Here is a 13227-nt window from a genome sequence, read left to right on the forward strand (position 1 = left end):
TGTTTTATTCAGACTCTGCATTAACTGTTGGAAAGAAGTGAAAAAAAAACAAAAAAAACCCTCATGTGTCTCTTTGTGTGTCAAGGCTTGGTGAGTGAGCAATAGCAGTGATTTTATGTGAGCTTGAGAACTGTCTCCAGAATGTATGTTTTGCATTTGTGGCATTGACTTTTCAACACCTGCTGTCTGTTTGTTAAGTGTTTAGGTTTTTTTTTTCCTAACCTGATCAGGTTATTTAAAGAATACACAGAGCATCACAGCTCAGATTTAGTCATTTAGGCTTTTGAAGTAGGTTTAGCTTGATGTTAGCCGTGGTTCCTTCAAAATCCATGAATTCATGAATATAAGAATTGTTTTCTATCAATAATTGATTACTGCCCTATCACAGCACACATTCAAAGTTCCAATATTATTGTAAATGGTTTTATTTTCATTAGTGCTTATATTATTGCCTTTGCAGTCACTTTCTTGCCAGCTCAACAGAAAGCATTTTCCAGTTAAAGAATTAACCATTTATCTTGTGCAGGAGAACTGCCTAACTTTAAGCTAAAATCAGATCAATTTAATAATATTTACATGTGCACATGACATAACTGAAGCTTTATTGATAAAATATTTACTGACAAAGCATCCAACTGTAACTGTATACTTGTTGATGACTTTCAACTAGTTCATGAGGAATTAGCACTAATCAAAACTAATTACAAATCTGGAGTCCCCTTAATAGAAAGTGGTCCCTTCATGCAAACCAGACATCGTCTGACATAAGGCAGTAAAGCATTATGACAATGCAGACGTTTTTTTGTTTTTTTTTCTTTTTAACACAGTCTGTCACTGACACAGAAGAAGCCATTTCCAGCATCAGCTTGGATGACATTCAAGTTTCTATTTTTGTAATTGTAGAAATGAGGTTGCTGATGTTCTTTCCCAATCTTCACAGAAAAGCCGTGAAAGCCACACTAGTCTTGCTACCTTTGCTGGGCATCACCTACATGCTGTTCTTTGTAAATCCAGGGGAGGATGACATCTCACAAATTGTTTTCATATATTTCAACTCCTTTTTACAGTCTTTTCAGGTAAGAAACAGATTAATAATGCAGTGCAGTGGTGGCCGACAATTAGAAACCCACACACAATGTGCAAAATTAGCATGTGAATAAATCTAGGTGTTGTATTGTGGAGTTGAATCATGCCTTTAAGCAGGTTTTGAGCCTTCCCGTGGGAGTATAATTTGAGATAGCACCCTGGCTTTGCTTACACTCGTTGTGTCCCTTCTGCCTTATGTTCAGTGCTCTCAGCTGTCAAGATTAACAGGGTCATGTGGGCATGATTTTTGCTCTGTGGCTTTTTTTTTTCTTTTTTGTATCTTCCCATCCTCTCCACTTAAATGTAAGATTGAGTGGGAGGACAAAAGGGGAATTTAAACCGAAGAAACTAAGAGTTGTGTTTGCCATGACAAAATTTGCTGCTGAAATACAATGCTTAATTTCTCTTTTCTTATTCTTAATGACTGTGCCATCTGAATTATGTGTAATTAAATCAGTATTACATGACACAGCCCTATATTCTGCATCTGAAAGTAATGTGTTTTATTCCGCAGGGATTCTTTGTGTCAGTGTTTTACTGTTTTCTCAATGGAGAGGTGAGTCACTGAAGTTTGGAATTTTTTAAAAAATTTTATTTGTAAATACAGCTATTTCACTTGTTTGATTGTCTTTTTATAAATGTAACTCTTAATTACAATTTTTCTAAATTCTATCAGACTGCATCAACTTTAACTAACATGAATGCATGAAGATTTTTTTTGTTCAGTCATTGAAATTGTGGCACAATGGTGTCTAAATATGATAGAAAACCTTCCCTAACTGCTGTCATTTTCCTCATGATTAAAACAAAAGCTAATTACGAGAATGCCAGCAGCTGTTTGATAGTCATTAAAGCTAAGATAAGGATTACATATTTTAGGCTAATTGTTAAAAATAATGGACCCTCTTGCTGCTCTCCATCTTGTGGATGGAGTTTCTGATTTAAATGCAGAATAACTTGAAAATCACTTCTTACACAAATTGCAATCAAAGACTGCTTCATGGCAAGGGATTTTGGTTGAGCATGATTTTTCACCACCACCATTCTTTGCTTTTCTTTCTTGTTTAAGAATAATTTAATGACTATGTTTTTGTTTATGCATTTAGCTGACACTTTAATACAAAGCAACTTAACAAATAAGGATATAACATTACAGCTAACATCAAAGCTAACAATAAACTACATAGAAGGAAACCACTGGTCAGACTCTGTCAGAGGTGACAGGGGTGACAGTGTAGAGATACAGTGCTGGCATAGAGGGAAGTCCAGAAAGATAAAGTGCAGGAGAGGGGAGAGAGGGAAGTACAAGGTAAGTGCTAGTATAGGAGATGCTCTCTGAAGAGCTGGGTGAGGTAATGTGATCTTTAAAGGTTAGTTGGTCATCAATCATGGCACCCAAGTTTATAGCTACCTTTGATGGAGCAAGAGATAGGGATTCAGTTTGGACACATATGCTGTGGTGTATGGTTGGTTTGACTGGGAAGACAAGCAGTTCAGTTTTTGAGAGGTTAAGTTGGAGGACATGGGTTTTCATCCATGGCGATATGTCAGAGAAACAGTCTGAGATTCGCGCGGAGACCGTGTGGTCGTCAGGTGGGAATGACAGATAGAGCTGGGTATCATCAGCATAACATTGGTATGAGAAGCCATGTGATCAGATGATCTGACCCAGTGAGGTGGTGTATATGGCAAAGAGAAGAGGTCCCAGTACTGAACATGCCAGTGGTGGACTTCATTACAGTTACTGAATCTGCCACAAGGAACAACAAAATTTCACAGTTTGGCTCAGTGGTTAGAGTGGGTTGTCCAATAACCGAATGGTTAGCGGTGGTATCCGTGATAATAAATCTGATGTTAATCTTAATGATAGATTCAAAATGGATCAATCCTATTTTTGAATAGTCCACAGTTTATTTATATATTCATCTTTTAATCTATTTCTTTCTTGATGATGATCTAGTCTTAATCAAATAAGTGTAATAATCTTCATACACTGTAGAATTGTTTTATTTTTTATTTTTGGCACATCCAGTTTGGTAGCAAATATGCCAAACAGATGCTAATGTAGTATCTCAGCAAATGTTGACTATATGAACACTATATGTTTTATGGAAGTTGTAACCCTTTTTTTCACCCCTCAGAGCTATCCTTTTAACATTATTGGGTCATGTGACATGCTCTCTGCCTTTAACAGCTGTTAAATGACTCAAATCTGTTTGCTAAATCCATGAAAAAACCAAATAGCTGCAAACATTTATTACTCAGAATCAAATGTCATTCAAATGTCCTTGTTAGAGCTCCATATTGGATCTCATATTTAGTTAGAGTAAGCCTTCTCAAAATGTCGTACAATTCCATCAATGAACAAAATTTTGAAAAACGTTTATTTTTTGCTACTCTGCTAGTATTCATTATACATTCCTACTTGTGTGCATAATTTCAGGTTCGTTCTGCCGTCAGGAAACGTTGGCATCGGTGGCAGGACAACCATGCTCTTCGAGTGCGAGTGGCTCGAGCCATGTCCATCCCCACATCTCCCACCAGGATTAGCTTTCACAGTATCAAACAGACCACTGCTGTGTGAGCTGGGAAACAAACACATTATCACCAATGAAATGCTCTTAGACCCAAATGGACAGGCTTCATCTTCTTTTCCATGCCAGACAATGAGAGGATTACAAAACAAACTGATTCCTCATTCCTTGCATCAAAAGTGTGCCTGTGTGTTCAGGACATTTCTCATGTCTGGCTACATTTCAACTGAACAAAATAAATTTATCTTAGGTTATTCATTTTGTAAAAATGCATGATACATGAGGTATGAGTTTCTCTGAAGATTTGAGTAATTAGAAACAGAAACATGGCATTGTAATCACACCAAAACAAGTCTTACTGTGTTCTTATCGCTGTCATCTTGCTGCTTAGTGCTTATTAATGAAACTCTTTAATCCCACAGGATTAGCAGCTCACACTGCTTTATTGTTACTTTGAAGGAAGGCAACCACTAATACTTGAAATTTGATTGACCATGATGTATTCATGTGTCTACTACAGTCATCATTAATTTCATTCCTCAAGTTGTTATTATTTTTTTATTTTGTTTTCATGTACAACAAACAGGCTTTTGGGAGGAATGAGATTAACCTGAATAAAAAAAATTCAAGCTGAATTAAAAGGCCTTTGCTCTTGTCATAAAATCGGGTATAGCAATTTCTGAGTATTTATCAAACCATATGAAATACATGAAATGTTCTGGTCAATCGGACCTATCGTTATTTAATACCAAACAGTCATATTAAACAGCTTTCGTGATGCGTGTATTTTCTGTAACTCTTTGATTCATTTATTTATTTATTTTTATTCGACATGGATCATTTTTGGTCTTCTACCGTTTTAAACATTTGTTTGAAAATGTATTCACAAGGTTTAACTTCCCCTCTCCTCCGGCTATTTGTTCCCACCACTATTTTTAACCCTGTCTTTGTGAGAACAAAAAGACAAGAGGGTGTCAGGAGAAAAAACAATTTAGTACTGGACGTGTTTGAACTCCCTTAGGCCACTGGATGAGAAGTCCCATGCTAAAAGTCTTTTCTGAACAAGTAAATATAAGATTATATATATTGTTTTATGAAGTGAAAGTGATTCTTGTTCATTTATGTAATCTATGCATACACTAGCCTACATTAAGTGCTGAGTGTGGATTTAGCATGCATGCACAATGAAAGCAGATTAAATTGGGTTGGCTTTGTGAAATCCTTGTGACTTTCTCATAATCAGTGTCACTGCTAAGCTTCTGTCTCTAAAGAAAAGAAGCTTGATCGAGAGAACCAGCCGTTCCCCTAAAGACTTGCTGTGGTCAGTTCATCATACTGTCTGTATGTAATGCCAGCTCTTACGTCTCCCCAAGGCTTATCACACAACAGCAATTGGAAACAGCCATGTGTCTGCTTTTGCAACCTAAAAACAATGTTCATTTTTGCTGATAAAGGAGAGACGGAAAGTATTTTTATTTAAAAGTATAATTATTCTGACATGTATTACAAACATCTATTAACCTGAATTTTGTTGCAAGTTTAAGATTTTTATAATGCTGATGTTCCTTACTGTCGAACCACAATAATTACATATTCTTTGTCATGTAAGATGGTATGATTCAGAATGTCATGAAAAAGTCTTTGCGAAATATGCTCAGAATGTTTTGGGTTTCTGTGTAGATTTAAGAAAACAAAATCTATGTTACTACTGTGGCTTTAGAGCACGATTAGCTGTTTTCACTGCCACCGTATTAATTTGTTGCAGTGTATGTGCTAAATAAACATATTTCCCAAATTATCAAACACATTTTAAAATGTAAAATGTTGGTTTAGTTTTTTTATTTATTTTTGCATTTGCAAAAAATTAAAAGGAAAAAACAAAAAATATTTTTAAAAGACCATGTGTTTAAGGGTATTGTATAGAATGTGGAATATTTAAACACTTCTTTATGTAAAATATGCTTTTCATATTTGTATTTTGTAAACTTTTGTTACATTTAAACGGACATTTGATGTCAGAGTTCTGCTTGGCTGGACCGATGTTAGCTGGTGTATGAGTAATTTGATGTAAATATTTTACCTGCATCGCTGCAACATCCAAACGTGTGCAGCTGCAACATCGCACAACCTTTCATGACCTCATTATGTTCAACAAACTTAAAAGGACTATATAAATTTATAGCTGTGAAATACGTTTGTACAGAAATATAAGAAATATTTATTTCAAACTCACCAAAGAGACAACCCATGTTTACCAACATACAAAGTTTTTATTGTCTGCATATTTTTTATCGCCACTGAACTTTGGCAACCAAATCTTTTGACCTTATTTCGTACATCAGTTATTGTATATGAAGTGTATTCAACGCAGTTTGATGTAAGACCTGCTGATTTTAAGAAATTTACTTTTTGTTGAACCACCCATGTTGCCTTACAAACTAAAATAAATACATTTTTTTGTGAGAAGGAAGCTATTGTCTCTATAAATTATGTGTCATTGATATACTCTTGTACCTGTACATGTGAAAGGCCATTAATTTAAATTAAAATGATACTTTTGATTTTTTTTTGTGTGCGGCTCTTTGTTTTAAGGGATGACATTGGAGGGATTTGTTAACAAAAGTAATTGATTTATCTTTTGATAGTATATGTCCATTCAGTAATGCTGAGCTGTCTGTGACATTTGCCACAGTTTTCACAAATATTTGTCTAACTGGCTCATATGCTATTAATGTTCTCTTCATTTGTTTACAGTATGACATAAATTCAGTTTTGCATGCGTTCATTCAAGCACACACTCTTATGATGGAGTCCAGCTTTACTGCCACTATGGAATATGATTTCCTGACTTGTAAGCATAGTAAATAAATATATATATAAAGTTAAATGATAGTAAATTAGTCATGGAAGGGAGAATGCCCTGAGAGGGTGCCTGCTAGATGTAGTTTCATGGAATTCAGGCTGGACTGGAGTGAAATGGAGCAGAAACAACAGCCTTTGCCCAGAACCCTCAGGACTGCATGACTTACACATCCTCAAACATAGAGCCATGGTGAAGCCTAATAAAAGCTTGCTGTGTCAACTAATGCTTTTGATTGTTGTCAGTAGTATTGAAAGGGCACCTTTATTGTGAACTATTTGTCAATAATTCCCTTGTGTCTATAACTAAAAGCATTTACCAGTTATTAACTCAGCTAAAAATTTGATAGGAACTCTAAAGTTACTCCTGAGCCTAAAATACTGTTTTATATATGATCTAGCTAGAATAGGAACCTGTAATGTATTATTACTAATATCAACGAATAACTTTTTAACTAAGTATTTTAACCTGGAATGGACTTCAGTGTTGCAGTCCAATTCAAGCCACTTAGAGTCCAATTTACAAGGTTGTAGGGCTTTAAAAAAAGATTCCACTGCTGCTGTTGTGGGAAATGCAAGGTCTATATTTAGAACTTGACTCATACAAGAAAATATAAGGATATCTTTTGAATAAGCCACCTCATGGAGTTCTTCTATTTGACATAAGATGCTGAGATTCACTTTTTTTACCCCCCGAGCACTCTATGGGATTCTTGTAGGTTTTAGGTTTGATTGACTTCAGAATCTAAGTGAGCACTGGGTCCATTTAACAGCTGCTCTCAGCTGTCAGTATTAATCTAAGGATGTATGCCTTTGTAATCCCTTTAACGCTACTGAAGTTCAATACAAAATCATCAGAGCTCACCTAATCAATTTCCAGTGGTGCGGCATGTCTGTTTCCTCTGTTTTTCTGTTTTGAAAATAGCATTATAACATTAGCAATAATTACGTTGTATACTTTTCAGTTTATGTGTAACATTTTCTTTCACATGTAGGAGGTGGCGAGGAAGGAGGACCCAGGTGCAGACGCAGCTTGAGAGCCAGGAGATAAAATGCAAAGAAAACTATTTATTTTAAACAAAAGTTATGGCAAAGCCGGATTACCATTTACGAAAAGAACACTAAAAAATGCCAAAGCACAGATCATAACGTTTTCCAGCTGAAAACTATGCAAAACTCTCAAAATCTTCAAAATTTTACTCTCTGATGGGAGACATTATAGTCATAAAGTCATTATGCTTTTAAAATAAGGATATAATTTTGTTTTTATTGCTTTTGTCTGTAACACTAAAGCTAACTGTCAAATGAAGCCAAAGGGTAAAATACCAATATACTATCCTCAGTCACTGACCAATTAATATGAATTGTGAATGCAGAGTATATTCAGCCAGTTAATTTAATTATTAATAATCTAAATCAAGGACATTTTATATCAGCATCTTTGTCTTTAAAAATGACCCTTTTAGATAGCCAAGAACTGCTGTGCTCAGGAGCCACCATGAGGACACAGTTCTATCATGCAACTAACAGGTGAATCAGTCCAGCTGTGCGTTTGCATTAATGAGTTGCAACGCTCCTAAGCAGGTGTTGCCTTGGGGGTCTGATGGAAAATTGGCTGTGTACTTAATTGCTAAATACTTGTAGCACTAATAGGGGAGATGAATGGAAAAGGAAAGTGTTTGTGTGGTGACATAAATGTCAGTAAACCAAAGAAGGGGACTTGTGAAAACACAAAAAAATACTGTATAACCTTCTATTTACGGTGTATTTTCCCAATGATAGTTGTGCAACTCCTCTGCAGAGTAAATTCATTGTGAGAAATATTTCCCAGTTGATGCTAAACAAGAGAGGAATTTTAGAGGAAAGGACTAATAGCTCATGCTGTGAGTAATTTGTCAGTATTTGACTGGAGATACATGTAAGGTCACTTCACTTTAGTGTTACCAGATGTTCTCAATAAAGTTTTGTAAATATCAGGATCATTAAGAAAATAGAATAGAATAGTTTCTGCAGATAAGTTATAACTTGCCAATCTAAACACATGTTGAGCAGCCACATAGTTCAAATCTGTTCCCAAAGATGCAAAATAAGCATTACTTGGTGAATAACTCTTTGGGGTTGATACAACTATAGATACAATTAAGTAACTGATATAATGTTCAATGTAATATCAAGATTTGTTCACAATGGTCTTCTGAATATAAACAGTACACTGGGTTTTGAGAAGAACTACTTTGGAAAATTAGTGTGGAAAATACTCAGATCATTTATTGAGCTGGGGGTATATCCAAGATGCCTCACCCTCAGCCCCTGTTGACAGTTACCAGAGTTTGAGTTCCTTCTCTTTCAGAGATAATGATGTTTCACTCACCTTAAGGTAAGAGTATTGTCTGAAACCACTCTCTGGAACATACCTCTGCCTGGCATAGATATGCTACAACATGTGAATCCACTTTATTGAGAAAGCAGTCAGTAAACTACAGTAATGTATGTAAGACTACATTGCAAAACAAAAAAAAATCAAACAAACAAATAAACAAAGCAAAGAATGGGATAAAACAGTTTTACCACTGTTGATTAGGCTAATAATGAGCCATCACTGGATTGGTCATGTGTGGATTCATAAGTGAATTTAACACTACCACTGACTGGTTTAAAATGAACTTTTAAATGTATGGACTACAGCACCTTAATGTTATAGGTTTGGCATTTTGCTCATATATGTATGAAGAAAATAAGGTTGAAGCTTTTAATGTGCACTTAAGGAGTCAAAGACCACAAGCACAGCTGTCAGGATTTTCCATTCATTCTGCTAAAGAATGGCATGTTGCTTTCATAGGAGCTTACAGAATCGCTATATTTAGAACATGGGAGAAACTGTTAAGCAATAGCTCTCTCTGTTGACTAAAGAGAGGAAGTACTACTAGTCTTTTAAGGCCCTTTGAGTTATAATAATAGCTTGCTATATGAAATTTTTTTTTCTCTGATTTTCAGGTAAACTATATTCTTACTTGTAACTGCATATTTTTTCTTATCATAAACCTGTTAAAATGTTTATCCTTGCACTGGACTTTGGTGTTTTTCTTTACAGTTGAGTGTCACAGATCAAATGAAAAAAAGGACAATATTATTTCTTCAGACTTTCTTTGTACATCTTTAAGATAGGTCATATTTTTGGCAAACATTTGCTACTTTTGCAACAGTGATGTAGTTTGTGTTTTTTCAAATGCATTTATTGCATTGATGTTTTCAGGGAAAGCTGAAAAGCTTTTCACTGTTGAATGACTTCTTTGTTCTCTCTCCTTTTATTAGAACTCTCTTTGCCATTTTTTCAAATAAAGCTAGCTGTGCTTCATGAGGGGAGTACACAATAAACAGCTACGGGTCATTGCTTAAAAAAATGGGACACCATTAAAATGAATGCATTTATTTACCGTGGTCTATAAAATGCATATCGGTGCACAGCATCAGCATTTGGAGTCTTAGAAAAAACAAGGTGACATATTAATGAGTTAGATCAATCCATGACTCATGAAAATGAAAAATATACAAGATGGGAGTTACAGAAATATAAAGTTCTTCTCCGATCAAGAATTCACAATCTTGGTTTTACAGTGCAGGAGAGACAAACTCATTACTCACTTTTATTGATTTCAACATGATGTAGCACCAAAATGACAATGAGGCTGAAATGGACATGTACCCATTTTATGTTGCCATGATATGCTTTACAAAAGCTTCATAGTTTATGCACCCATTAGCATCCTCCTGGTTTTGCATCAACTGTTCCACCTCATCCTCTTTCATCTTCTCACCTGAAACCAAGAGAACAGTCAGCTCTGTAAGCATTGTTATGACTCCAGCTTCAGAAAATCACCTTGGATTAAGACTTCTCAACTCACCCAGTGTTGCCAGAACGTGTCGGAGCTCAGCGCCCATGACTGTACCATTCCCTTCCTTGTCAAACACCCTCAGACCCTCTACAAAGTCTTCAAACGTTCCACGGTCCTTGGGCTTGCAAATATGTTGGAGAATGGGTAGGAACTGGTCAAAGTCAAGCATCTTGGTCTGCATATCTGTGGAAAGCAATGACATTGATGATTTGAGAGCCAAAAAAGGAAAATAAAATAATAGCTGGATAGGTTTGCAGTTATGTTAAACACCCGTTAAAACTGTCTGCGTGTCTTTGAATCGCATCCAACACAGACCATTAACACCAATCTGACGCACGTAGAGCTGAATAGCCCAGCTGGCCAAATAACTAACCTTCAGCTTTAGGCTTTCCAAGGACATATGTGATTTCTGCATTAGTAGGATTCTGACCCAAAGCCCTAATTAGGTCACCACATTGGGCATAAGTGATTTTCATCTCGCTGGTAGGTGTTCGGTCAAACAGCTGGAAGGCATCTTTGAAGTCTGTGAACATGAAGAATGGAGATTATTCCTTCTGATTTCTTCTCATTTCTTGTCATCTGAAACTATGTGCAGGATCTTTGTGGAATTAATCTAAAGATGCTGCATGCGTAGCATGTGTATGTATAATGGCATGCTTCAGATAAATTTTTTCCTGGCATGAAAAAGTCAAACCCCTACTCTACACTGACTGACATACACTTCAAACCTTTTTAAAGGGATTGACTTGGATGGATATGATTATTTTAAAATAAAACCATATGTCTGATCTAGTGTATCACCAGCTGTTGCTCAACGTTTCTCACACTCTGATGGAGTGCATGATCACATAAACCATTTATTCCCTCTATAAATAACTAACAGTCCATGCAGCCCAAATGACAAATATAACAGCCATCTAAGCCTCACCCTCAAGTTGATCCGGGGTGAATTCCAGCTGAGGAAAAACAAAGCAAACAAAGCGATTAGAGTCTGCTGATCACTCGGGTCAGCAGAGAAAAGGAAATTGAGAAAGAAAGAAAGAAAGAAAGAAAGAATGAAAGAATGAAAGAATGAAAGAAAGAAAGAAAGAAAGAAAGAAAGAAAGATTGAGTTACGGGCATCATGGGATTCTGACTGTAGCGCATTGCTTATCACTGACCTTGGATCTAACACCCCCTTCGTACGGGATGTGCACTGTTCACTATTGTCAGCTTCATTTAAGCTTATTTTTAGATATGATTCTGTGTGTGGCAAAGAGCCTTTGGTAGAGTAAGCTCCACGAGGATGTAACAATTTATGGGCAAATATTGCAACTGAATGTATAAATTTTGCACAATCTAATAAAATAATTCAAATATACTATAATATGTCACGTGACTAAACTCCCTAAAATCCTGCTGTCTCCCAAATTCTTTCAGAATTTCAATTTTCTTTGAGTGAGTAGATTTACATCAACAATGCAAATTATTACATGTGAGTATAGAGGCATAAACTTGTAGGGAGCAGGTTCCTGCAATAAAGTAGTCCAAGTATTTGAAAAAATTGTATCTTAGAGTATTAGAAGAGAACAACCTGAACGGCAAAACAGCTGTAAAACTCATCTGCTTTATGTTTCAGTAATAGGTTATTCTACAGTAAGTCTAAGAATAAAGCCTCATTTCAAACACCCACAATATTTTTCAACTTTTTGTACTTTATGTATGTTTTGGACTTCGGTCGGATCATGCCCTAAGTTTCTGTCTAAAATCTGGATATATGTACAACCCAGACTCTCAACACAGCTTTGTGAAAACATTATCAAAACGTATCTAAGCATGTTTAAAGCTGGATGGAGATGACTATAATTATCTATGTTTTTCTTCCTCCTGGTTTTTCCACCCCATTTTACCCTCCGAAGAATGGTGCGGGTGGTCTGCTATTCACAGACATAATGAAAATCATATTTTGTGGGTTCAACCACTCTTCATTGTAACATGGTGGCTTGCTCAACCAGGAAAACATTCATCCACTGAGAAGGGGCCAAGTCAGCAGAAGACAAACATTCCATGATGTCTGATACACCAATTAGTTTGCTTCTAGGCCTCACCCTAACACAGGCTTACAGCTTCTCTGACTGTAAAGCACATCTTGTTAAGTGTGTTTGCCTTTTGACAAATATTCTGTAAAACTGTGAAGTGAAAGGACTACGGATAAACCCGACCCTTTTAATGAGCTGTATAGTAGAGCTGGGCTTGCACTGTCAAGTTTAGGTCACATGGGGTCTCTGATGTACTGCAAACATGAACTGATAACGCTGAACAGTTTCCCTGAAATCACCAAAACAATTCAATCTAACTAATCTAACTGTAGGTTTAATTTCAAGAATTGTTCAATTAAAAATGAATGAAGTAATGTAAAACATACATATACGTATATCTATTGATTTACTTTATCTCTACATCGGTGAATATGTAGGTTGATGATTTACCGTCACTGATGTTGGGTCAAACTCCGGAGTCTTGGGACGCTCTGGCTCTGGAGGTTTGGGAGCTGGCGCAGCTGCTTTTGGCTCTTCTTTCTTCTTAGGGGCCATTGCAAGGGGCACTCAGAACTGACACAGTAGAGCGATCTTGGACACTGCGGGCAGAGATGGGCAATTAGAGCCCCTTTATCCACTCCACAGGTGTCACCTCCACCCCCCTTTTCATGTCCAACCATGCTGCCAACAACAGTGAGAGGACTATAAAAGGATATGCCTTTGTGCTTCTATTTAAGACAAAGGTTGTTGTTGTGTGTGACTGTGAGTGTATGTGTGTACAATATGGGAATATAGATGATGGAAAACTACAATAGCTCAAATCCCAGGTCTAAAACC

At 36.3% G+C, this 13227-nt stretch overlaps 2 protein-coding genes across 2 annotated transcripts in view; one reads left to right on the forward strand and one right to left on the reverse strand.

Annotated features, from left to right (window-relative positions):
- LOC140268674 (corticotropin-releasing factor receptor 2) overlaps positions 1-4358 on the forward strand; it is a 34732-nt gene extending 30374 nt beyond the window's left edge. Inside the window, exons 10-12 of the mRNA XM_072363627.1 lie at positions 941-1076; positions 1601-1642; positions 3530-4358. Coding sequence (XP_072219728.1) covers positions 941-1076; positions 1601-1642; positions 3530-3670 — 319 coding nt within the window. The 3' untranslated portion in view covers positions 3671-4358. The remainder of the gene's footprint in view (positions 1-940; positions 1077-1600; positions 1643-3529) is intronic.
- Positions 4359-9892: 5534 nt separating this feature from the next.
- On the reverse strand, positions 9893-13010 carry myl13 (myosin, light chain 13). The gene is made up of 5 exons (XM_072364147.1): positions 12841-13010; positions 11301-11328; positions 10746-10895; positions 10382-10555; positions 9893-10294 (listed from the first exon to the last, which is right to left on the reverse strand). Exons 1-5 carry the CDS (start codon positions 12943-12945, stop codon positions 10188-10190), a joined length of 564 nt encoding a protein of 187 aa, XP_072220248.1. The 5' UTR covers positions 12946-13010; the 3' UTR covers positions 9893-10187.
- Positions 13011-13227: the final 217 nt, after the last annotated feature.

Source organism: Leuresthes tenuis, unplaced genomic scaffold (assembly GCF_036924035.1).
Source record: "Leuresthes tenuis unplaced genomic scaffold, fLeuTen1.0.hap1 SCAF_14, whole genome shotgun sequence".
Lineage (NCBI taxonomy): Eukaryota > Metazoa > Chordata > Actinopteri > Atheriniformes > Atherinopsidae > Leuresthes > Leuresthes tenuis.

What these genes read in the sequence shown, in the direction of transcription:
- myl13 (XM_072364147.1), bottom strand. Translation starts at nt 12,945, where the DNA reads ATGGCCCCTAAGAAGAAAGAAGAGCCAAAAGCAGCTGCGCCAGCTCCC. An exon ending in CACCCCGGATCAACTTGAGG is followed by an intron (nt 10,896 to 11,300) that starts GTGAGGCTTAGA and finishes TCATGTTCACAG; the next exon opens with ACTTCAAAGATGCCTTCCAG. An exon ending in TGGAAAGCCTAAAGCTGAAG is followed by an intron (nt 10,556 to 10,745) that starts GTTAGTTATTTG and finishes TGCTTTCCACAG; the next exon opens with ATATGCAGACCAAGATGCTT.